At 37.8% G+C, this 25,967-nt stretch overlaps 1 protein-coding gene across 1 annotated transcript in view; it reads right to left on the reverse strand.

Annotated features, from left to right (window-relative positions):
- Positions 1-25,967, reverse strand: part of DCBLD2 (discoidin, CUB and LCCL domain containing 2) — a 90,089-nt gene that overhangs the window by 52,875 nt on the left and 11,247 nt on the right. The window contains exon 2 of the mRNA XM_042903215.1: positions 19,214-19,441. Within this exon, the coding sequence (XP_042759149.1) occupies positions 19,214-19,441 (228 nt within the window). The remainder of the gene's footprint in view (positions 1-19,213; positions 19,442-25,967) is intronic.

The raw sequence follows: 25,967 nt of genomic DNA on the forward strand, positions 1-25,967 counted from the left end.
AGACTTACTATAAATATATTAATCAAGACAGCGTGATATTGTATAGATCAATGGAATATGGCCAAATGATCTTTGACAAAGGAACAAGGCAATACAATGAAGCAAAGGTAGTATTTTCAACAAATGGTGCTGGAATGACTGGACATCCACATGCAAAAAAAATGAATCTAGACACAGACCTTATACCCTTCACAAAAATTAATTCAAGAAGTATTACAGACCCTAGTAAAATACAAAACTGTAAAACTCCTAGAAGATAACACAGGAAAAAATCTGGGTGACCTGAGTATGAAAATGACTTTTTAGATACAACACCAAAGGCATGATCAATGAAAGAAATAACTGATAAAGTGGACTTCATTAAAATTAAAAACTTCTGCTCTGGAAAGACAATGTCAAAAGATGAGAAAACCAGCCACAACAAACTGGGAGAAAATACTTACAAGATACAAACGTGATAAAGGACATATGTGATAAAGGAATCTTACCCAAAATATATATATATATATAAAAAAAAACCTCTTAACACTCAATAAGCAAACAACATGAATTAAAAATAGGCCAAAGACCCTGGCAGACACCTCACCAAAAATATACAGGTAACAAGCATATAAATAGATGCACTACATCACATGTTATCAGGGAAATGCAATTACAACAATGAAATATCACTACACACCTATTAGAATGGTTAAAATCCAGAACACTGACAACACTAAATGCTGATGAAAATGTAGAGCAACAGAAACTCTCATTCATTGTTGGCGGGAAATCAAAATGGGGGATTCTTTTTGGGATTTCTTGCAAAACTAAAAAGTCTTACCACACAATCCAGCCATCACACTCCTGGATATTTACTCAAAGGAGTTTAAAATTTATGTCTATATAAAAATCTGCACATGGATGTTTACAGCAACTTTATTCATAAACTGTCAAAAGTTGGAAGCAACCAAGATCTCCTTTAGTAGGTGAATGGATAGACATTGTGATATGTTCAGACAATGAAATATTATTCAATACTAAAAAGGAATGATCAAGCCACGAATAGACATAAAGGAAACTTAAATGCACATTACTAAGTGAAAGAAGGCAATCTGAAAAGACTACATATTGTTTGATTCCAATTTTGTCACCTTCTGGAAAGACAAAACCATGGAGACAATAAAAAGATCAGTGGTTGTCAGGTGTTGGAGGAAGCAGGATGAATAGGTAGAGCACAGAGGACTTTTAGGGCAGTGCAAATACTCTCTTGTTGATACCACAATGGACAGAGGTGACACATTTTTTCAAACTTACAGAATGTGCAACACACACCACATCATTAGCAGTCAACGAAATGCAAATCAAATCCCAATGAGATACTACTTCATACCCACAATTCAAAGAAAAATAAGTTGATAAGGATCTAGAAAAAAATGGAACCCTAATACGCTGCTAGTAAATAGTGCAGTTGCTTTGGAAAACAGTCTGGCCGTTCTTCAAACGGTTAAACACGGTGTCAGCATGTGATCTAGAGATTATACTTCTAGGTATATACCCAAGAGAAATGCAAACCTATGTCCACACAAAAACTTGTAAATGATAGTTCATAGCAGCATTATTCATAACAGGAAAAATTACAAACAACATAGCCAGTGTTCTGAAGTTATCCCAGGGTAAGCTGTCATGAAGAGATGGTGATAAATCTGGAAGAAGGAACAATGTGACTTTTTTTTTTTTTTTTTACATTTTTGAGAGAGAGCGCGCGCACACGCATGAGGTGGGGAAGAGCAGAGAGAGGGAGACACAGAATCCAAAGCAGGTTCCAGGCTCTGAGCTGTCAGCACAGAGCATGACGTGGGGCTCAAACTCACGAACCGTGAGATCATGACCTGAGCCAAAGTCGGATGCTTAACTGACTGAGCCACTTAGGTGCCCCCAATATGACCTTTTGAAAACAGAAGGAATTGTGAGAATTATTTATCCAGACTCAGCTGAAAAAGAAAAGTATCTCTTGCCTTTTGGGAGAAGGGATGTAACTCAAGGGGAGGACATGCAAGATGTAAGTGGGTCATCTGTGTGGAGACGGTTTGGATGCATAGGAAACTTGAGTCTCAGTATGATACAAGGAAGCCTCAGCGGAGAAGTGGCTAAGGACTCCCAACTATGCTCCAAAGGAAATGGACTTAAGGGCCTCAGGAAAATGTGGTGGGGCAAGAACCAATTCTAAGTGCATAAGCAGTAGTAAATGTAACTATTTCCTTTACCATGGAAACTCAGGTTTCCAATTTTTCCATACTTTAGATAATGGCACACAGATTTGTTAAGTATAACTTATTTCCATATTTAAAACGATTACTGGGGCACCTCGGTGGCTCAGTCAGTTAAGCATCCAACTCAATTTCAGCGCAGGTTTGTGAGATCAAGCCCCACACCAGGCTCTGTGCTGACAGTGTGGGGCCTGCTTGGGATTCTCTCACCCCCTGCCCCCTCCTCTCTCTCTGTCAAAATAAATAAATAAACTTGAAAAAAAAATTCCTCTGGTATGTGACATTCCTATGCTTCTAGAGTATTCTCTTAACCGGATTCCTGCCTTTAAAAATTTTTTTTAACTATCTGTATATTACATATATGGTAAGAGGGAGATTTTCCTGGGTTTGCCTGACCTAATCAGTTAGGCCCTTTAAAAGCAAAGTGTTTCCTCTGGTTAGTCCATTAACTGGAAATTAGAAATGCCTGCTGGCCTAAAAGAAAAAGAACATCTATGTGCTGAACACTGCAGGTGGTCTTTGCAACTGAAAACAGTCCCTGGGCAATAGGGAGCAAGAAAATGGGACCCCAGTTTTACAACTACAAGTGAATTATGCCAACAAGCAAAGAGCTTGAAGAGAACCTCCAGCTTCAGAAAGGAACCACATCCCTAGATGATTACCTTGATTTCAACCAGGCAAGACCCTGAACAGGGAATCCAGTCATGCCAAACCCAGACTTCTGATCTACAGAAACTGAGATAATCAATTATGCTATTTTAAGCTGCTAGGTTTGTGGTAACATTACAAAACAACACAAAACTAATCTAACCAGAAATCTACTTTGGTGTACAAGCATACTTCATTTTATTGTACTTTGCCTTATCGTGCTTTGCAGATTGTGCCTTTTTTCTTACAGGCTGAAGGTATGTGACAATCCTGCATCTAGCAAGTCTGTCGGCACCATTTTTCCAACAAACATTTGCTCACTTTGTGTCTCTGTGTCACATTTTAGTAATTCTTACAATATTTCATGCTTTTTCATTATCATTAGAGTTGTTATGGTAATCTGCGGCCTGTGATTTGATGTTGCTGTCATGACTGTTTGGGGTGCCATGAAACCCGTAGGACTGGCAGACTTAATCGATGTGTGTGTTCTGACTGCTCCTCCAACCAGTCATTCCCATCTCTCTTCCTCTTCTTAGGCCTCCCTTTACCGTGAGACCCAACACTATTGAAATTAGTCCAATTAATAACCCTTCAGTGGCCTCTAAACATTCAGGTGAAAAAGTCGCACGTCTCTCACTTTAAATCAAAAGCTAGAAATCATTGAGCTTAGTAAGAAATGCATGTCAAGAGCTGAAACAGCCTGAAAACTAAGCCTCTTATGCCAAATAGCCAAACTGTGAAAGCAAAGGAAAAATTCTTGAATGAAACTAAAAGTGCTTCTCCAGTGAACACATGAATAAGAAAATGGAACAGTCCTACTGCTGATGTGAAGAAAGTTTTAGTCTTCTAAAGAAAAGATCAAGCCAGCCACAGCATCCCCTTAAGCAGACACTAATCCAGAGCAAGGCCCTAAATCTGTGAAGGCTGAGAGAGGTGAGAAGGCTGCAGAAGAAAAGCTGGAAGCTAGCAGCAATGGATTTGTAAGATTTAAGAAACCAATCTCTAGGACATAAAAGTGCAAGGTGAAGCAGCAAATGCTGAAAAAGCTGCAGCAAATCATCCAGAAGATCTAGCTAAGATAATTCATGAAGGTGGCTACACTGAACAACACATTTTTGGTGTAGACAAACAGTTCCCTATTGGAAGAAGATGCCATCTAGGACTTTCATAGCTAGAGAGAAGTCAATGCCTGGCTTCAAAGCTTCAAAGAACATGCTGACTCTCCTATTAGGGGCTATGGCAGCTGGGGACTTTAATTTGAAGCCAATGTCCATTTATCATTTCAAAAATCCTAGAACCCTTAAGAATTATGCTAAATCTATTCTGCCTGTGCTCTAGAAATGGAGCAACAAAGCTTGGATGATAGCACATCTGTATGAAACATGGTTTGCTAAGTATTTTAAGACCACTGTTAAGACCTACTGATCAGAAAAAAAGGCTGCTTTCAAAATAGGACTGCTCGTTGACAATGTACCTGGTCATTCAACAGCCCTGATGGAGATATACAATGAAATTAATGTTGTTTTCATGCTTGCTAACATAATATTGCTTCTGCAGCCCATGGATGAAGAAGTGATTTTGATTTTCAAGTCTTATTATTTAAGAAATACATTTCATTAGGCTACAGGTGCCATGGATAGCGATTCCTCTGACAGATCTGGGCAAAGTAAACTGAAAACCTCCTGGAAAAGATATAGCATTCCAGATAGCATTAAGAACATTCATGATTCATGGGATATGGTTAAATTATCAACCTTAATGGGTTTGGAAGAAGTTGATTCCAACCCTCATGGATGACTGTGAAGGGTTCAAGACTTCCATGAAGGAAGTAGCTGCAGATGTGGTGGAAATAGCAAGAGAATTAGAAGTGGAACCTGAAGATGTAACTGAAATGCTGCAATCTCATGATAAAATCTGAATGTATGAGTAGCTGCTTCTTATGGATGAGCAAAGAGAGTGGTTGCTGGAGATGGAAACCACTCCTGGTGAAGATGCCATAAAGATGGCTGAAATGACAACAAAGGATTTAGAACAGTATATAAACTTAGTTGACAAGGCAGTGGCAGGGTTTGAGAAGATGGACCCCAACTTTGAAATGAGTTCTACTGCGGGTAAAATGCTATCAAACAGCATCACATGCTATAGAGTAATCTTTTCTGAAAGGAAGAGTCAACCGATGCTGCAAAGTTCATTGCGGTCTTAAAGAAACTGCCACAGTCACCCCAGCCTTCAGCAACCATCACTCTGATCAGTCAACAGCCATCAACATTGACACCAGATCCTCCACCAACAAAAAGATTGACTGAAAAGATTGAAACTGCAGGTGATGGTTAGCAATTTTTAGCAATCAAGTATTTTTTTTTGAGAAAGTATTTTTTAAGTTTATTTATTTTTAGAGAGAGAGAGAGAGATAAGAGAATCCTAAGCAGGCTCTGCATTCCATGCTGACCTGACACAGAGCTTGATCTCACAACCATGTGATAATGACCTGAGCTGAAATCAAGAGTTGGACACTTAACCAACTGAGCCACCCAGATGCCTCAACAATCAAGTATTTTTAAGTTATGTATATGTAAGTTATGTATAGCACATATCTTGTGCTACTGCACACTTACTATAGTATAGTGTAAATGTAACTTTTATATGCATGGGGAAACCAAAAAATTCATTTGACTTGCTTTATTCCAATACCCGCTTTACTGCCGGGATATGAAACTGAACCCACCATACCTCTGAGGGATGCTTGTATAGTAAGGATACCTTGCCTTTGGATGATCAAATCCAAGAGAAATAAAGTGCAGAGGTTGGAATCTACCCATGACTCAGGTCCTCTTGGCCTATACAATTTGGGGTTTACGCTATTTCAATAATGATTAGCTGCCAAGATTTAAAAATCTTTAAACTTCGGGGCACCTGGCTGGCTCAGCTGGTTAAGCATCCAACTTTGGCTCAGGTCATGACCTCACAGTTTGTGCATTCAAGCCCTGAATTGGGTTTGCGCTGACAGCGCAGAGCCTGGAGTCTGCTTCAGATTGTGTCTCCCTCTCTCTCTGCCCCTCCCCACTCATGCTCTGTCTCTCTCTCAAAAATAAATAATAAACATTAAAATAACAATTTAAAAAATCTTTAAACTTCACATAAATTCTGAATTTCTGGCTTCTCTCAAAAAATAAAAATAAATAAAAATAAAATAAATAAAAGACACCCGGGCCAGTTCTCCAAATGACTGTACCTAAGTAATGGCTGTCCCCTTTAAACAGAGAAAGTCATACATTGGTTTGTTACAGTCCCCACCACTCCGTAAGTCCCCAGTCCCGAAGCTCAGTTAGCATTTATCAGCGCAATGCTGTTACTACACTCACTCCATCCCCTGTTGGCAATGAGTTTGCATCCTCTTGTATAAAGCTTAGAGGTCTTAAGGTTATCAGATGTCTTTCAAAGTCTGTATTAACTATACTTTTGGTAGACAGTGAACAGCAATAAACTCTGGAAAGTTGTTAAATGAAAATATTCTATATTCAAAAGAGGGAAGCAATCCCTCTGACGTGAAATAGATTAGAGGTGCTATTATTACTGCCATAAAACTTAAGAAATCCGATTTATGTTCTCGACTAAATGGAAGATCATTTAACTTACCCAAGAGGTCTGTCACAGAACAACACTCTCCTTACAAACTTGCAACTTAGAGAAGATAGAGGGTGGGAGTTACTTGTTAGAGCAAAAGCACATGAAATCTGTCCACCTCCAATAGATGGAATAGATGGAAATGGAGTTTGCTTAGAGAATATCACTCCTAATTTACAAACTGATTTAGGCATGTGATTTTAGTGCTTATGTCCAGAAGCACTTCTAATCACAAAAACAATTCCAAATGTGGAACTTTCAAAGTAATTCATCAATGAACTGACCCTCCGAATATCCAGGCACTGAGAGAGGTATGCACTAGGAAATCAGTGATGAAACTAGACTGGCACACTGTTGCCCTTGGAAAGCTCAGTGTAGCAGAACAGGGCAAATGCACAGTTGAAGCCCCTAAAATGCATAAGAGGGCATTTTAATACCCAGAAAATGTTTAGAAAAGATGCTATCAGTAAGTAACGTCCACCAATAAGGATCACTGCCTTGTGCTTGGTGGGCCAGAGTGAGATGGAGGTGTAAAATTAGCCATCTGACAGAGTGATTTCACATATTCTTCTTCCCCCCACCTTTTTAAAATTTTTATTTAATTTCTAGTTAGTTAACATACAGTGCAATATTGGTTTCAGGAACAGAATTCAGTGACTCATCACTTACCTACAACACCCAGTGCTCATTATAACGAGTGCCCTTCTCAATAACCATCACCCATTTAGCCCATCCCCCACCCACCTCCTTCCATCAACCCTCTGTTCTGTTTAAATGTTTTTGAGAGAGAGAGAGAGAGAGCGCGCGCGAGAGAGAGAGCGCTCGTGTGCATGTGTGTGTGTGGCGGGGGGACGGGACAGAGGATCCAGAGGAGGCCGTGCTGACAGCAGTGAGCCCGATGCAGGGTTTGAACTCATGAACACTGAGATCATGACCTGAGATGAAGCTGGACGCACAATTGAGTCACCCAGGTGCCACTGATCTCCATCTTTGGGAGCCTCTTATGGTTTGTTTCCCTTTTTTCTCCCCCCCCTTATATGTTCATCTGTTTTAAGTTCCATATATGAATGAAACCATATATTTATCTCTTATTTTGCTTAGCTCTAGCTCCTAGCTCCATCCATGCCATTGCAAATGGCAAGATTTTATTCTTTTTGATGGCTGAATAATAACTCGTTGTATATACAATAGCACATCTTTTTTATCCATTCATCAGTCGATGGACCCTTTGGTTCTTTCCCCAGTGTGGCTATTGCTGATAATGCCACTATGAACACTGGGGTGCACGTACCCTTTTGAACTTGTATTTTTGTATCCTTTGGGTAAATACCTAGTAGTGCAATTGCTGGGGTCATACGGTAGTTCTATTTTTAACTTTTTGAGGAACTTCCATACTGTGTTCAAGAGCGGCTGCACCAGTTTGCATTCCCACCAAAAGTACAAAAGGGTTCCCCTTTCTCCACATTCTCGCCAACATCTGTTCTTATGTTGTTAATTTTAGCCATTCTGACAGGTATGAGGTGGTATCTCATCGTGGTCGATTTGTATTTCCCTAATGATGAGTGACATTGAGCATCTTTTCACCTGTCTGTTGGCCATCTGGATGTCTTCTTTAGAAAAATGTCTATTCATGTCTTCTCACCCTTTCTTAACTAGATCAGTTGTTTTTAGGGTGGTGAGTTTGAGAAGTTCTTTATAGATTTTGAATACTAACCCTTTATCTTATATGTCATTTGCAAATATCATTTCCCATTCCATCAGTTGCCTTTTAGTTTTGATTGTTTCCTTCTCTATGCAGAAGCTTTTTATCTTGAGGTCCCAATAGTTCACTTTTGCTTTTGTTTCCCTTGCCTCGGGAGATGTGTCTAGTAACAAGTTACTCCAGCCTAGGTCAAACAGGTTGCTGCCTGTGCTCTCCTCTAGGATTTTGATAGTTTTCCCTGTCTCAAATTTAGGTCTTTCATCCATTTTGAATTTTTGTCTATGGTGTAAGAAAGTGGTCCAATTTCATTGTTCTGCATGTTGCAGAAGATGTCCAGTTTTCTCAGCACCATTTGTTGAAGAGACAGTCTTCTTTCCATGCGGTATTCTTTCCTGCTTTATTGAAGATGAGTTGACCATATAGTTGTGGATCCATTTCTGGGTTTTCTATTCTGTTCCATTGATATAGTGTCTGTTTTTGTGTCAGTCCCATAGTGTCTTAATGACTACAGCCTGTAATACAGTTTCAAGTCCAGAATCAGGATGCCTCCAGCTTTGCTTTTCTTTTTCAGGATTGTTTTGGCGTCTTTTGTGGTTCCATATACATTTTAGGATTCTTTGTTCTAGCTCTGTGAAAAATGTCAGCAGTATTTTGATAGAATTGCATTAAATGTGTAGATTGCTTTGAGTCATGTTCTTCTTTTAAATGACTGTCTTCCCATAATGATTTCGATTATATGGTGACTAACAATAAGTTGCTTTTGGCTGGACTTAGCATTACCTTTAACTGTTTCAACAAAGACTTACATGGAGAAGATAATCATGGGAAGGTACAGATCTAATTTCCTTTTAAACAATATTGAGTACATTTTTTTAGCATATATTTAAAAGAACAAGTAACAAATATTTACCATTTTTAAAAGCAATAGCAGTAGCACCAATAATGGATTTGCCTTTACTTCTAAAAGACAGTGGTGACTACCTTAAAAGTATATTTTTCAGATGGGGCACCTGGGTGGTTCAGTCTGTTAAGTATCTGACTCTTGATTTCAGCTTAGGTCATGATCTCATGAGCCCTGCATTGGGCTCCACTGACCAGCAAAGAGCCGGCTTGGGATCCTCTCTCTCTGCCCCTCCCCATTCATGTTCATTCTCTCTCTTTCTCTGTAAATAAATTAATTTTAAAAAATAATAAAATAAAAGTGTATTTTTCAGGGCACCTGGGTGGCTCAGTCGGTTAAGTGTCCTGACTCTTGATTTTGGCTCAGGTCATGATCTCACACTCATGAGATCAAGCCCCATGTTGGGCTCCATGCTGAGTGTGGAGCCTGCTTGAGATTTTGTGTCTCTCTCTCTCTCTCTCTCTCTCTCTCTCTCTCTCCCTCTCCCCCTTCTCTCCTGCCCTCTCTAAAAAAAGGTATAAAATAAGAGGGTATTTTTGTATATCAAAAAAATCATTGTGGATTTTGATTTCAGGAGAAGATGGTAATTTCAGTGTTATTTTTTCATGAATAAATGACAGACCCAGTATTTGCACATTTAAAAATAAAGTCCAGGGGCTCCTGGGTGGCTCAGCCAGTTAAGTGTCTGACTCTTGATCTTGGCTCAGGTTATGATCTCACGGTTCAAGTTCAAGCCCCGCACTGACAGTGTGGAGCCTGCCTGGGATTCTCTCCACCCCTCCCCTGCACTCTCTCTCAAAATAAACAAACTTTTAAAAAAGTTTTTTAAATAAGATAAAAATAAAGTCCCCATGGGAAAATGTACCTTGACACTTTTACTCCTACTTCCCATGCCATGTACAAAAATCAATTATGGACGGATTGAAGATAATATGTGTAGAAAGGAAAACAATAAAGCTTTTTTAGAGGAAAATGTTGGGAACAACTTCATGAGCTATGAGGGGCAAGGATTTTAAAAGAGAACACAAAAAATGGTAACTATAAATTTAAAAAATTAATAACTGAACATTAAAATGGTTAAAATTAAAGTCTACCAAAAGATACCAATAGGGAGATAAAAAGAAAGGCCATAGAAAAAGGTAACATATATGTGTATATATACACACATATGTATACATATATATACACACACATATATATACATACACACACACACATTTTAAAGTTTACTTATTTCTGAGAGAGAGAGACAGAGAGAGAGAGAGAGGAGAACATGAGGGGGGGAGGAGCAGAGAGAGGGAGAGAGAGAATCCCAAGTTGGCTCTGCACTGTCAGCACAGAGCCCCACATGGGTTTGATCTTATGAACTGTGAGATCACGACCTGAGCTGAAATCCAGAGTGAGATGCTTAATCAACTGAGCCACCGAAGCACCCCAGAAGAATATATATTTTGTACATACGGGGTGCCTCAGTGGCTCAGTCAGTTGGGTGTCTGACTCTTGGTTTTGACTTGGGTCATGGTTTTATAGTTTGTTGGTTTGGGCTTCATGTTGGACTCTGAGCTGGCAGTGAAGAGCCTGCCTGGGATTCTCTGTCTCCCTTTCTCTCTCTCCCTCAAAAGTAAATGGATATGGGGTGCCTGGGTGGCTCAGTCAGTTGAGCAACCGACTTCGGCTCAGGTCATGATCTCACATTTGTGAGTTCGAGCCCTGCGTCAGGCTCTGTGCTGACAGCTCAGAGTCTGGAGCCTGCTTCGGACTCTGTGCCTCCCTCTCTCTTTACCCCTCCCCTGCTCATGCTCTGTCTCTCTGTCTCTCTCTCAAAAATAAATAAAACATTAAAAAACTAAAAAAATAAGTAAATGGATAAACATTAAAAAAAAAATTAATACACATACCCCAAAGAACTCATGCCAGTATATAGAAAGAACTACTACAAATAAGAAAATGATCACCCAACAGAAAAAAAATGCATAAAATATTTCAACACTTTTCAGAAAAGATAGTCAAATGGCTAATAAACACATGAAAAGAGAATAATATGATTAGCCATCAGGGACATGCAAAGCAAAGCTACAATGTGGTATCAGCACACACACACACACACAAGAATGGTTAAAATGGCAAAAGGAGAGATAAGTAACTGGAATTCTCATACACAACTGGTGTGTCTAAACCACCACAACCACAAATGCATTTGGCAATATCTACTAAAGCTGAACACATGCATATCCAGTGAACCAGCAACTCTTCTTCTAGATGTCGAACTGGACACTCACATTCACCAAAAGATGGGTAAGAAAATGCTCATAGCAAACAGTCCGTGATAGACGAGAACTGGTTATATGGTCGATATAACTTAATCTCCTAATTGTTAGAAATTTAGATGGCTTCCAATTTCTATATAGTGAAAAATGTTGGAACAGACGTCTTCTTTAGTTTTTGAAATATTTCCTTAAGAAGGATTCTTAATATGTATTTCAAGACTGCTAGCCGAGTGAGCTATAACTACTAAGAGATTGCAACATTAAAAAAAGTACCAATTTCACTATATCCATGTGAACATAAATTTTTATATATTTTTTACTAATTAAAAATTCAAGGAGGGAATATATTGAGTTTTAAAAATTTGCATTTCTTTAAGTACAGGTGCCTCTACTAATAACCTCTTAAAGAATGGCAGGAGCAGGGGCGCCTGGGTGGCTCAGTCGGTTGGGCGTCCGACTTCGGCTCAGGTCACGATCTCACGGTATGTGAGTTCGAGCCCCGTGTCGGGCTCTGGGCTGATGGCTCAGAGCCTGGAGCCTGTTTCGGATTCTGTGTCTCCCTCTCTCTCTGACCCTCCCCTGTTTATGCTCTCTCTGTCTCTCTCTGTCTCAAAAATAAATAAACGTTTAAAAAAAAATTTTTTTTTAAAAAAAGAATGGCAGGAGCACATAACTTTTTATAACTATCTATGATGGTAACCAAAGGGCCTCGATGGAAAATTTTATAGCATTCATGTGGACCAAAATATTTACAAAGGAATACCAATCTTCCCCATGAAATTTTTCTTAGTAGGTTTTCCTTCTCTCTTAGGAAACTTACACTTTGAGGGTAAGACTTATCTTCTGGAAAGCAATCAAACCTCTGGACAGAAGAGAAAATCATTAATCTGTTTCTATTTTATTAATAAAAGCTCCTATAAATATAGTGACTCAATGCTTTGGCTTTTATTAAGTTGATAGTTTCTTTCCTGATAGCTGGCAGAATTTCTCATACTAAGTATAATTAATATAAAAATGATGAGTCACAACAACGTACAGACTTCAGTAAAAACCAGATGTGTCGTCAAAGCATCACAGTTGAGACATACATAGCATACCATGAAATTTCTTTCAAAGCTTTTATAGAAAAATAAATTTGTCACCACTTAGGAGATGTCAAAGGCTTTTTATAGTATTTCCTGTAAAGGCCCACAAATAGGAATTCTTGGGTAGGACTGCACAGTAGCTTAAGTTTTATCCAGTTGAATCCTGCCAAAAAACGAGACAGTTGTCAATTCTTCATTGACATGCCTCAAACATTAGAGGAAACATTTTGAAGTGATAACATCATTTATACAGACAAAGTGTATTTTTTTTTCTCTTCTAGGTCACTAAGCTAGTTTGACCATTCCAGGGTACAAAGATTCACTATGGTATTTTGAATTGTGTATGGCTTCTGTACTTTGCAATGCTACAAACAACCTCATATGATACACCTCGGCATTAGGGACAAATCCAGATTAAATTTAAATTTCCACTGAGCCTTCTCATGAAAACTATCCACAGGAATCCATGTATTTTCATGATGAACAGATATGAGATGCCTTTTGCCTTCCTGACGACTTGTTTTCATAGGCTAGGACTTTATCTCACATAAAACTGTGTGGCTCTTACATGTATCATTCAAGATACCTACACTCGTTAAGATTACCCACCATTTCTTCAATTCCTGCTTACGGAAAACTGCTCTAAATGGAAAATGTTAGCAATGATGACTGTATTGTAATACTTTTACTGCTTTCAAATGAAAGAGTACTTATCACTTTATTTTGACATAAAATAATTATTTTTTACAAAGACAACTTTAAAATAAGGAGGAAGAAACTCAAAGGGTCACAGACCAGTAAAGCATAGCAACAGATTTCAGGGAGTCTAAGAATAACCTAAGTGGTAGAAGTCAAGGAAAGACCCATTGGGGAAGACAAAGATGATCAAGGTATCCCATGCACAGCCAGAAAATACTGGGAAAAACAATCCACTGGTAAATGAGAATACTGACTTCAGGGAAGGAACTTAAGAGTGCAGAAATCCTCAGTAGTGCAATTTTGGAAAGGAAACACTTCAGGGGAGAAGTAGGTTAAAAGCAATAGAGAGGAATTCTTTGGAACATACATTGTAAAGGAGAGAAAAAGCAAAGCAAGAGGGAAAAATTTAGAATCCTGCAAGATGAAAGAAAGAAAGAAAGAAAGAAAGAAAGAAAGAAAGAAAAGAACACAACTCCTCCTCCACCTCAACCTCTTTTCTAAAAAAAGAAAGTACCTACTACACTGGCAGAAGAGGCCTATCATGAACCTATCACAAACTATAAAGTAAACAAAGCACTGCAAACTACCACCCTTGTCCACACAAATACCTAGCTACAGCCTTTATCTACTTTAAAAAATATATAGTATACAAACAAAATACGAGAATCCCAACAATTCAGTTTATGGAAACCTCCTCCCACTAAAAAACAATGGTAAAGCAGAAGGAAACTGAACACTCCAAACTTAATGTTATGTCCTCAAACAATTGGAGATATGATAAAACCACTTGAAACAGAAAATCAAAAACTAAAAACAGAGATGGACAAAATCTGAAAGAACTAAGAGCTGGTCTCACAAAACAAAGAAATGACAAAATTACATAAAAAGTAAAGACCATATTTATGTACAAAGTGCACAAGGAATAATGGATTCTAATAAAAACATGATAATGAATATTGAAAAAAAGAATAAAAATAGAATGAAAAGGAAATAAAAAACTAAAAGGACTGGTGAGAATGTGGCTGAAAGGACAAGGAAGATCTAATTTTCTTATACTTAAAATCAAAAAAAGATCCACAAGACAATGGAACAGAATATTAAAAGTATCATCCCACAAAACTTTCCCGAAGTGAAAGATCTGTATCTATATATTGAAAGAGGTCACTGGATATCAATGAAAACCAGCCCACAAATGATCACCTTCAACACATATCCTTGTAACACTATTAAGACTTTAAAGGTAAATAAACTTCTCAAAAATCAATACAAAAAGTCAGGGAATAATGGAAGAGTATTTATTTTTTTAATTTTTTTAAATGTTTACTTATTTATTTTTGACAGAGAGCAGGCTCTGTGCTGTCCATAGGGAGCCCGACGCAGGGCTCAATCCCAGATCATGACTTGAGCCAAAATCAAGAGTTGGACACTTGTCTGAGCTACTGAGGCACTCCAGAAGAGTATTTAAAAATAAATCAGTAAACTCAAAGAAAGAACATGTGAATCAAGGACATATTTACATAAAATCAAATTGATCCTCAAGTCTTCATGTAATACAAATTTAAAAATAAGCAGTTTTTTTAAAATGTTTATTTTTGAGAGAGAGAGACAGAGAGACAGAGAGAGAGAGAGACAGAGCACGAGCAGGGGAGGGGCAGAGAGAGACGGAGACACAGAATCCAAAGCAGGCTCCAGACTCTGAGCTGTCAGCACAGAGCGTGACATGGAGCTTGAACCCACGAATCATGAGACCACGACCTGAGCCGAAGCTGGAGGCTTAACTGAGCCACCCAGATGCCCCTAAAAGGCAATTTTAAACATGCAAGAAATTCTGCACCCATAAGTTCTGCTTCAAGAATCAATCTAGTCTAAGATGAATTTTACCCATTCACAGTATGACTGGGAGAACTTGTGCAAAAGGCTGAAAATGAACATTTGTTATTTTTTTTTATTTAAAAAAATTTTTTTTAATGTTTATTTATTTCTGAGACAGAGACAGAGCATGAGCAGGGGAGGGGCAGAGAGAGGGCGGGACACAGAATCTGAAACAGGCTCCAAGCTCTGAGCTGTCAGCACAGAACCCGACACGGGGCTCGAGCTCACAGACTGTGAGATCATGACCTGAGCGGAAGACGGATGCTCAACCGACTGAGCCACCCAGGCGCCCCCATTTGTTATTTTTAAATACAGAACTAGAGAGGCGCCTGGGTCGCTCAGTTAGGTAAATGTCTGATTTGAGGTCAGGTCATGATCTTGAAGTTCATGACTTTGAGCCCCACATTGGGCTCCATAGTGACGGTGTGGAGCCTGCTTGCAATTCTGTCTCTCTCCCTCTCAGCCTCTCCCTGCCCCTCCCCAACTTGCACTCTGTCTCAAAATAAATAAATAAACCTTAAAAAATTAAAACAAAACAGATCCAGAAAAGTTAGAGAGGGGTTGAAGAATAAGAGGTTATATGATGTAGGCTGCATGTTATGAATTTATGTTCTAACAGTAAAAGTAGGGAAAAGAAGAGAGGAAAAGAGGAGGTAGAATAGTTCATTGAATGTTATGTAGTAGGTAGCACAGACAATTGGTGGGAGTTAAAGAACACCATCAAAAAAAGACAAATCAGCGACACCTGGGTGGCTCAGCCGGTTAAGCATCCGACTTCAGCTCAGATCATGATCTCACAGTCTGTGAGCTCGAGCCCCACGTCGGGCTCTGTGCTGACAGCTCAGAGCCTGGAGCCTGCTTCAGATTCTGTGTCTCCCGCTCTCTGACCCGCCCCATTCATACTGTCTCTCTCTGTCTCAAAAATAAATAAACATTAAATTTTTTTTTTTAAAAATAGATAGTATAAATTGAAAGATAACACTTAGAACAAAATTATAAAACTTATTAAACTCCAAAAGCAGTTTTAAAATAAAAAGGAAAGAAAACAATGTAAAGAAATACGAACAAGGTGTGCCTGGGTGACTCAGTCAGTTGAAGTGTCTGACTCTTAATTTCAGCTCAGGTCATGATCCCAGGGTCATGGGATCAAGCCCCATGTCAGGCTCTGAGCTAAGCATGGAGCCTGCCTAAGACTCATTCTCTCTCCCTCTCCCCCTCCTCCCACGCTCCTCTGTTTCGCTCCCCCACTTTCACTCTCTCTCTCTCAAACCAAAAAAAAAAAAAACAAAAACAAAAAACAAAAGAAATAAGCACAATACATATAATTATAGCTTAAAATAAGATAAACTTGAGATAAAACATTCCAATTTTATAAATAAGTGCAAATGGGCTTAACTCAGCTATCAAAAAAAATTTTTTTTCAATTTACTTCACAAATTAAACCGCGAAAAATGTGCTACATACAAGAAACACATACAAAACGATATAGAAAGGCTAAAAATAGCAAAGCAGGTATACCAGGCAAATGAAAACAGTAAGAGACAAGAAGGAGGATATGCAGATATTGAGAGACAAAGAATTCAAACTAAAAGTATTATTAGACATGACAAAGGAAACGTCTAATGCTGGAGGTCACAATTTAAAATAAAGATATTATAATCAAGAATATTTATGCAACACTGCAACTCCCGTAAAAGCAAAATCCCAAGGAAAAACAGGAAAAAAGAGACATACCAATCAAGTAGGTAAAAATAAAGATATGTGTAGAAAATCTAAACAGAGGGGCGTGTGGGTGGCTTAGTCGGTTAAGTGTCCGACTTCAGCTCATGATTTCACGGTTTGTGAGTTCGAGCCCCGCGTCAGGCTCTGAGATGACAGCTCAGAGCCTGAAGCCTCCTTCAGATTCTGTGTCTCCCTCTCTCTCTGCCCCTCCCCTGCTTGTGCTATGTCTCTCTCTCTCTCAAAAATAAATAAACATTAAAAAAAGTTAAAAAAAAATCTAAACAATAAATAAGACAAATCTTCTGAATGTATATCAAACTTTGCATCTTGCTATTAGCGAATAAACCTTCTCAAGCATACACGGGACATTCATAATAAAGGTTGTATATTAGGTTATGCAGAAAATATTAGCAAGCTCCATGAAATAGTGATATCCCTTCCAACCACACTCAGAAATATTTATGACCACAATGCAGGAAGAATAAAAATTATTAACAGCAGCAAAGAAAGGTACTTCCAACAGGAAATAAATCTACTTACGTATTATTTACCCAGTAGTAAACAGTTAGTGGGTAAAAGGGAAATACAAAACAAATTACAGAATTCCAAAAAAGTATTGATAACATTATAAATCAACCTGTGGCATATCAAATTAAACCCCACAGCTTTAGACATACTTATCAATAAAAATGAAAGAATGTAAATCAATTAAAATTCTTTTCTAAAAGGTAAGAAACAAGTGGCAAAATAAGCTCAAAACGAGTATAATGAAGAAAATGAAATAATGGGACTAGAAACAAAGATTAATAAGGGAGAGAAAAAAAGAACAGATCTAAATACAGTTAATAAATCAAATTCCATTTTTTGAAGAAACAAAATAGGCAAACCACTAGCTGACATGGGAAAAAAAAAAAGAGTACAAATAAAGAAAACAAAAAATGTCATGAAGAAAATAACCATTGACAAAACCACTGAAATAACCATTAGAAAAAAAGCCACAGGATTCTATTTTGCAGACATCACTGCAAATGAATTTGAAGACCCAGGTGAACTGGGTAATTTACCAGGCAAACAACTTACCAAAACTGAATTACTTAAAGATAAAATCCGAAACAGATCATACTTAGAAAAAATAAAGAAGGGGCACCTAGGTGACTCAGTTAAGCATCTGAGTCTAGGTTTTGGCTCAGGTCATATCTCACAGTTTGTGAGTTCGAGTCCTGCATCAGACTCTGCACTGTCAGTGTGGAGATTAATTACTTGGGATTCTTTCTCTGCTCCTCCCTCTGCTCGCATGCTCTCTCTTAAAATAAGTAAATAAACTTAAAAAAAAAAAAAAAAAAGGAAAAAAGAGAGAAAATAATAAAGAACGACCCTACCAAAAAAAAAAAAAAAGAAAAGAAAAAAAAAAAAAAAAGCACCAGGCCTCGCTCCCACTGGTAAGAGGCCAAAAAATAGAGAAGACATGAAGGATTAGACCAGAGATGGGGAGGAGGCGAGAGGATGAACATCACACTTAAAGATACTGGGTTCCAATTACACTTCTAAAAGACATTTTATACATTTGTACCAATCAATGTTTCCAAATTAACTCAGAAAGAATTCAAGATTTCTTTATGATGTTAGCTCACCCAAAGAGTCTTAGATTTTTTTCTGCCTTTCCTAAAACAAAGGGACTGATCTCTAAAAGCCAAAGGTTCTTACCTTAACGACACAGTAGATTCTCCTGGGAAGCTTTTAAAATACAGGGGCGTGGGTCCCACCCAATCAATTCTGATTCAACTGGTCCAGGATGGGGACCAGGTATACAGTATTATTTAAAGTCTTTCCAGGTGACTCTAATATGCAGGCATCATTGAAAACCACTGATTTTAGCTAAGAATAACAACTATAGTAGCTAATATTTACTAAGCATATATTATGTGTTAGGTACTCTTCTTAGCACTTTACACGTTACTAATTCATTCTCTATTTTACAAATGAAAAAACAGGTCAGGTAACTCACCCAAAGTCACACATATGCCAACAGCAGAGAGAGAGTTTAATACCAGGCAGTTTGGATCCAAAACCCATGCTTTAATCACCATGATATACTGCCTCCTAAGTGTGAATTATGCGTGAATTATACCTGTATTCTTTAATTGCAAATAAAGTGATCAGGAAAAAAACAAAACAAAAAAATGAGATAATTAATGTCCTCCTTCTTGGAAGCAGTACAGTGGCATCCTGTTGCAAAAGTACCAACAAGCTTATTTGGAGAGTAAATAAACAGACAAGAATCTTCTCTTCCCAAAAGGTTCAAATTGAGATTTCCACACATGGTCCACACAAATAATTTCTTACATATCATCCTATACAACCTAGTTATTCAATGTCAAGTATCAAACATTGCTTTAGCTTTAAAACTCAGGGCAGTGATGTACATTTACAAGAAAAATTCCTACCTATTTCAGTTCTGCTAACTCCAATGCCATTATAAATTCTCAAGTAATTAAAATGACAAGAATCAGAATCTTCAATGTCAAAGTCACCAAATTTGATGCGCACTCTCTCTCCCATCTTTACACGGATCTCCCATTCACAAACGGTGCTGTTGGGATAGGTCTGTGGGTAGTTTATGGACATGAGGGTCCCACTTTCAGGGCCTAGTACAGTATGTCCACATCCATCACCTTTAAAAAAAAAAAAAGAGTTAAAAGAACGATAAATTATTATTACACCTTTAACTTATACTATAAATAATCAGGATTCTTTTGTGAAAATTTAAAAATATGTATGACAGATATTTTATGCCACCAATACTTTCCTTACACAAGATAAAAGGGATGATAGAGTTCTTAATATATTTACTCACAGGAGCCAAGAGAGAAGCCAGGTAAGGTCAAAATGATCAATGATTATCCTTATTCAAAGAACTTTCCAATCTGAATAAACAGATTTATTAGCTTAACAATACATTTATATACATATCACAACTGCAATCTTTAAAGGAGAATTAATTCATAGTAACTGTTGAAAGACAACATAAACTATAAAAATAAAAGTATGTGATCAGCTTCATCCATTTATTTATAAATATAAACCTTTCTAAAATCTGTGAGAAGACTAAAGGTTATGCAGATTACTGATCATACTACAGTATTACAAGGCATTTATCCTTGAAGGCATTAAAGCAATATTTAATGAAATTTTACATTCTACTGAAATTGGACTTTGGAGTACTCCCCTTCCTAAAACCGCACTTTTTCCTACCAAATGAGGAGGAAAAAATGGCATTCGTACATCATGAAACATTAGGAAAAATAACCTTCCTATCTTGGTAGCAGCAGGATTTGCTCCAGCAATTCGTTCTGCAACTGGATATGGGGACTCAGGTAACTTAACATAGTACTATTATTTGCACCCTTCCCTTTCTCATAAAAAGTGGTATTTGGGCACCTAGGAGAGGCATGCAGTGGTAAGAAGTTTCAGGTGCTGCTCCAATTGTACCTGTCAGCATTCCTTAATGATGGGATTCAATTATGAATCTCTTTTAAATCTCTAAAAGGAAGATGGGTACACTGTACTAAAACGATAGTATTTTTTCGTTCAAAAATAGCCACCTATAATCACCTTTGGAATAATTCAGTACTTACACAAAAAAACTATACTAAAAGTGACAGTGCTGAGTTTTATTTATTTTTTTAAATGTTTATTTTTGAGAGAGACAGAGAATGATCAGGGGAGGGGCGCAGAGAGAGAGAGAGAGAGAGAATATCTGAAGCAGGCTCCAGGCTCTGACCTGTCAGCACAGAGCCCGACGCGGGGCTTGAACTCACGAACTGTGAGATCATGACCTGAGCTGAAGTCAGACGCTTAGCCAACTGAGCCACCCAGGCGCCCCAGTTCTGAGTTTTAAAGTCAATATAGATATAGATGGCTGTAAAAGAATTTTCTATTATGTTGATTTATTATTTTTGAGAACAATGCAGTGCTGATATCATTTGCTAGAACAAATAAAAGCTTTAAAGGCCTGTAAGAAGTTAATACAGTATCTAGCAAGTAGTTGCAAAATAAATGTTTATTAATTGGATGTATAAGGAAATTGTACATGAACCAATGAAAAAGTAATTTCAAACCAGTCTCAAAACTAAATTTTTTGAAAAGTTTTTATTTTTATTTTTTTTATTTATTTATTTTTTTAAGTTTATTTGAGGAAGACAGAGAGAGTGTGAGCAGGGGTGGGGCAGAGGGAGAGAGGGAATCCCAAGCAGGCTCCGTAGGGTCAGAGCAGAGCCAGATGTGGGGCTCGAATTCACAAAACTGAGATCATGACCTGAACCAATATCAAGAGTTGGGACACTTAACCGACTGAGCTACCCAGGCACCCCTCAAAACTAACTTTAATAAAAGAACACTCTGTATAAGCTTAGGATGACAATACTTTATATCCTTTCCTGATCAAGCAATTCTCAAATCCGTCCTACTATTGTTAGCCTACTTTTAAACGTTTAATTTTGAGAGACAGAGAAAGAGAGTGCATACGCAGAAGAGGCATTTGACAAAGGATCCAAAGTGGGCTCCATGCTAACAGCAGAGTCCGACACGGAACTCAAACCCATGAACCTTGAGATTATGACCTGAGCCGAGGTTTGGATACTTAACTGACTGAGCCACCCAGGCGCCCCTAGCCTATTTTAAAGGCCAATACTAGCAATCTGGCTTCCTAAACGAATATCTCACATAAAGCTCAGCTTTTGAGCAATGTTAAAACTTCAGCTCTCTCTACACCTGCTTTCATTCTACACACAAAAACTAGGCATAGCCACTCAATGATATATAAAGGCACCATGAAATAAACATGTGAGCTTTTGTGATATATTCACTGATATTTTGCAAATGTAAAATTTAAATGTTAGATAACTTAGAAGAAAAAAAAAACCACAGATTTTCCCTGAAACCATCAAGAAAATACCTTGAATATCTCTGAGTATCATCCAAATTAGAAACACAGGGATATAAAAACTGTCTCTGTAAAAATAAAGGAATTGTAATATAAATAACTTTTGAATAATCATTAACATTTTTCCTTAGAGAAAAAAAAACTATCCCCTAAGACAAAGTTTCTAACGTTATGAAACTAGTTTGAAATGTTCTCTTAATATTGAAAAGATGAAAATGTGCTTTCTGGAATGCTTAAATCTTTGAAAAGCAGCCGCTGAACAAATGAAATAACTCAAAATATAAATGTATTTTCTTTAGTGAATAGAACTAAAGCAGCTTTTCAAGTGTCTGGAAGTGTTGATGGATTTCAGGAAGCCAAGAATTTCCTATTAACAGCTGAATTCATGACTTAGTAATGGCAGATTGTCCCAACTAACGAATTCCCCATAGGCTATTATTTAACTTAAGGTTGCCATTTTAGGATGAATTTTACAAAAGTACAGGCAGTGTTAGTAATTTTTATGTCTTTATGCTCATATTTATGTTTGATTCTCAATAAGTAATACACAAAATGTTTCTTGCCCTTTCCTCTATAAAGCACAATTTCTACAAGTCAACAAAATAAATATAACTGATGAAAAACAGGACTTTTACATGCATGCTGATGAAGAAAACAATTAAAATGGAGAGGTCTTTTTTCAGTATCTTGTGTAGGGGGAGGGCATGAACAGTCCACAAGTAACGTGCCAAGAATGTTCTAAAATATGTGATGGAGTTCAGAGCTTCCTCCTCCAGCAAAAAGATGATATGCACCAGAAACCAAAGTTAAGAGAGTCTCAAATCTACTACTACAGTGAACGAGTTTGAATGTTTCATATGCCCAAGACTTTGATAAGTTTAACCTGACAAGATAAATAGCTTAGCTGGTCTGGACACTTATTGCTATCAAGTATATGTTTAGAATATTCCAGTTTGAAAGGGGAAGCTGGGCTTATACATTATCACTAGGCCAGCAGTTCTCAAATGTTTTTCTGTTATTCCCAAATAAGAAATACATTTTACATTGTATTCCTACACCCATGCATGTACAATCCTGACCTACTCTGGTCCCCACCAGCACTCAGAAAACCACTGTACTAGGCACCCAAAGGTCATAATGTTGAATTCTCAAAGAAAGACCCTGTCCTCACTTTTACCCCCAAATTAGAAAATGTGCTTGCCGTTTATTTTCACAGTTCTTAAAAGCAAATCCTATTCTGCACAATACTTAAATAAAGTATTTAAAAGTAAAACTAAAATCTGGAAAATATTCTTTATCAACTAATCACCTAATACACTCAGAGCAGTGGTGCTCAAATGGGGGGTGAGGGGGAGGCTCCCATGGGAGCAATTTTACCTCCCATTTGGCAATGTCTGGAGATATTTTTGGTTGCCACAACTGAGGGGGTGGGATCCTACTGGCATCTGGGGGTAGAAGTCAAGAATGTTGCTAAAGATCCTACAATGTGCACAGGACAGCCCCCAGAATAAAGGGTTGATGTTACATGTCAGGAGTACCGGGGTTGAGAAGACTGACTTGGAGCAAAGGCTAGGACAACTCAGACAGAAGATCTGAGTGAGTTCTTGGCTGGGTTTCCTTTGGCCCAAAGGATAATGCTGTTCTGTCCACTAAGGGTACAACCTAGGGCACATACTTTCCCTGCTGTGGTCAGTAGTTATACTAAAGAGTTTTACAGTCCCACTTCCCAATTTTTATAAGTAAATGGAGGTTAAAGGACAGAAAACATCCTTTTTATTAGCCTACATCCCTGGAATAACTTTTTTTCTGGGTCAGGAGCTCTTAAAACTAGGGTTTAAAAAAGAGTGCGAATAGGGTCAGGAGTAAGTCTCCAAATTTTCTGCTTAGCTTTGTATGTTGGAAAGAATAATGATCTGTGACCAAGCTACACTGCCTCTTGTTATTCATTTTCACGAGGCAGAATTGACAAAGACAGCATAACTACTGTGGGGAAAAATAATTTTCACATGGTTTTCCTAGGACCAATCCATACACTATCACCCATTAACTCCAACATCACCAAATCTTTCTCCTTCTCAACTCCATCACCCCACCATCACTGCCAGCTTCTCCTCCTCCCCCTCCTCCTCTAGATGGTCTCCACAAAAGTATAACTGACCATCCAGGATAGAAGCCTGTCAATGTAATTTTTGAATTTCAATTTTATTTCAGTGAAGAAGAGACACTGGAATTTGATCTCACTGCTCCTTTGTTTGGCTGCAGATTTATCTAGGGAATTACTCATAGAACATGTGTTCACTTCCTCTGAAGAGTCTAAGGTCAGATGTGTTAAGCCAGATACAAGTTTTGGTATTGTTCCAGGAAAATAACTGAGTATTTTTTTAAACTACGTATCCCTAGAGAAAACAGAAAGAACATTAAACATATTTAAATAATAATGTATTAATACAATAAAGAAGATATGCTTATTTTAGGCTTCTCTAAACTTCAAATCAAATGTGGGTTTTTTGCATACATGCTCATGATACTGATTACATGTGACCTTGCAGCCACCCCCATATTTTAGTCACACTACTAATACAGAATATAAATCATACTAATGACTGAATCGTATTAACACAAACACTGCATGACTTCTAAAAATACTTTCTTCAACACCAAACACAAATGCAGGATGTTTGCACAAATAATGCCACAAATGTGGAGCAATGTAACTTTCATGATGACCATCATGAACTGGGAAAGGTTCAGACTTTCCAGCAAGCTTTCAAGGATTTTTTCTTTTTTAATCATTTTGAACAGGTGAGTCTAACTACACTTGCTCTAAATAAGTGTGTCATTTCTGTCACATCTTCTAATGCATCTGTGAGATCTTATAAGCTGGAAAAAGAGGCATTTAGAGTAGAAAAGCATTCAAAGGAGTAACTTGCAAGAGTTAACTAAAACATCCTATTTCATTTGGATACAATGAAGATTTTTAGTGTAATATTTAGCATTGTGAATTTTTGGACTGAAGTACTCTGAGTCCTATTACTATAAGATTTTTAAAATTGCATCACTACATATCTCAAATAAATAATTCAAGGTACTACTTTAATTCCACTCATTTTTTAAAATACTACATAAGATGGATATGCTCAGAGAGCCTAAAGAAGGTCACTGTGACAATTTTTAGAAAAAGAAATAGCTCCCAGCTTCATTCTTTTTTAAGCCCAAACTATTCTCTGCATGTGTGATAATTTATAAAATTGAATTACATGAAGGAACGTGAGAAGTACAAATCCTCTTTAACCCCCACTAAGCACACATCCTACTTAGAACATAATGGTTAGGCAAATGAGCTCTGGAGTCCTGGCATGATTTTAAATGCCCTATCCAGCACTCACTGTGACTTTCAGAAGGTTATTTATTGCTGCTAAATCTCAGCTCCCTAAAATGGGGATACAAACAATTCAAACACAAAGGGCACAAATTAAATGAGACATTGTATGAAAACACCTAGTACTGAGGGCCTAACCTATAATAATGCGCTCAATAAACACTCTTGTTTGAGGGTACCATTCCAGTCATAAAAGACCAGAAAGGCTTTTGCCCGTCATATGTAGATACAGGGCATTTGGCTACAATCTAGCTAAAGTAACAGAACAACTGTCCATTACTTTGGGAAATGTACAGCAGCTTTAAAGTTTCAAGTGTAGTGTTGTTGTGAAAGTATAAACCCAAGAGAAAGTAACTCTCACTCAACTTCTCAGGGATGACCTCTACTTCAGTAACTCTCCGAATCACAAGCCGGGCTTTGTTTTTGCCATTATTAGAGACACTCTCACCCACCTGTGAAAACTCAAACACTTTAAAGTCTCAGCTAGTCAGTCTTCTTATACCCACATACTTTCCGTGAACTTGACTTCTCTCTTTTCTCCCAGTCTATTAATCTTGTCCTGGCCTCATGTCTTTCCCTACACAGCCTAGGCTTCATGTCCAGTATGTTAACTACCTCTTCCTGGTACTCTCAATTCCTAGCCATTGTGTCCTTCTCGAGTATCTACCTGTCAAACACTCAACCCTGGTTCACATAACCTCTCTCTGACAAAGAGCTGAGCACTACTGTGAAAACACACACACACACACACACACACACACACACACACACACACACTCCAGGGGGATAGGTGTCATTAGAGTAATGGGTTCCAATCTCAGAAGGGCACTCACAACCACTCAGTATTCTCTTATTCAGTGGTTCTCAAAATGTAATC

Source organism: Panthera leo, chromosome C2 (assembly GCF_018350215.1).
Source record: "Panthera leo isolate Ple1 chromosome C2, P.leo_Ple1_pat1.1, whole genome shotgun sequence".
NCBI classification, from domain to species: Eukaryota; Metazoa; Chordata; class Mammalia; order Carnivora; family Felidae; genus Panthera; species Panthera leo.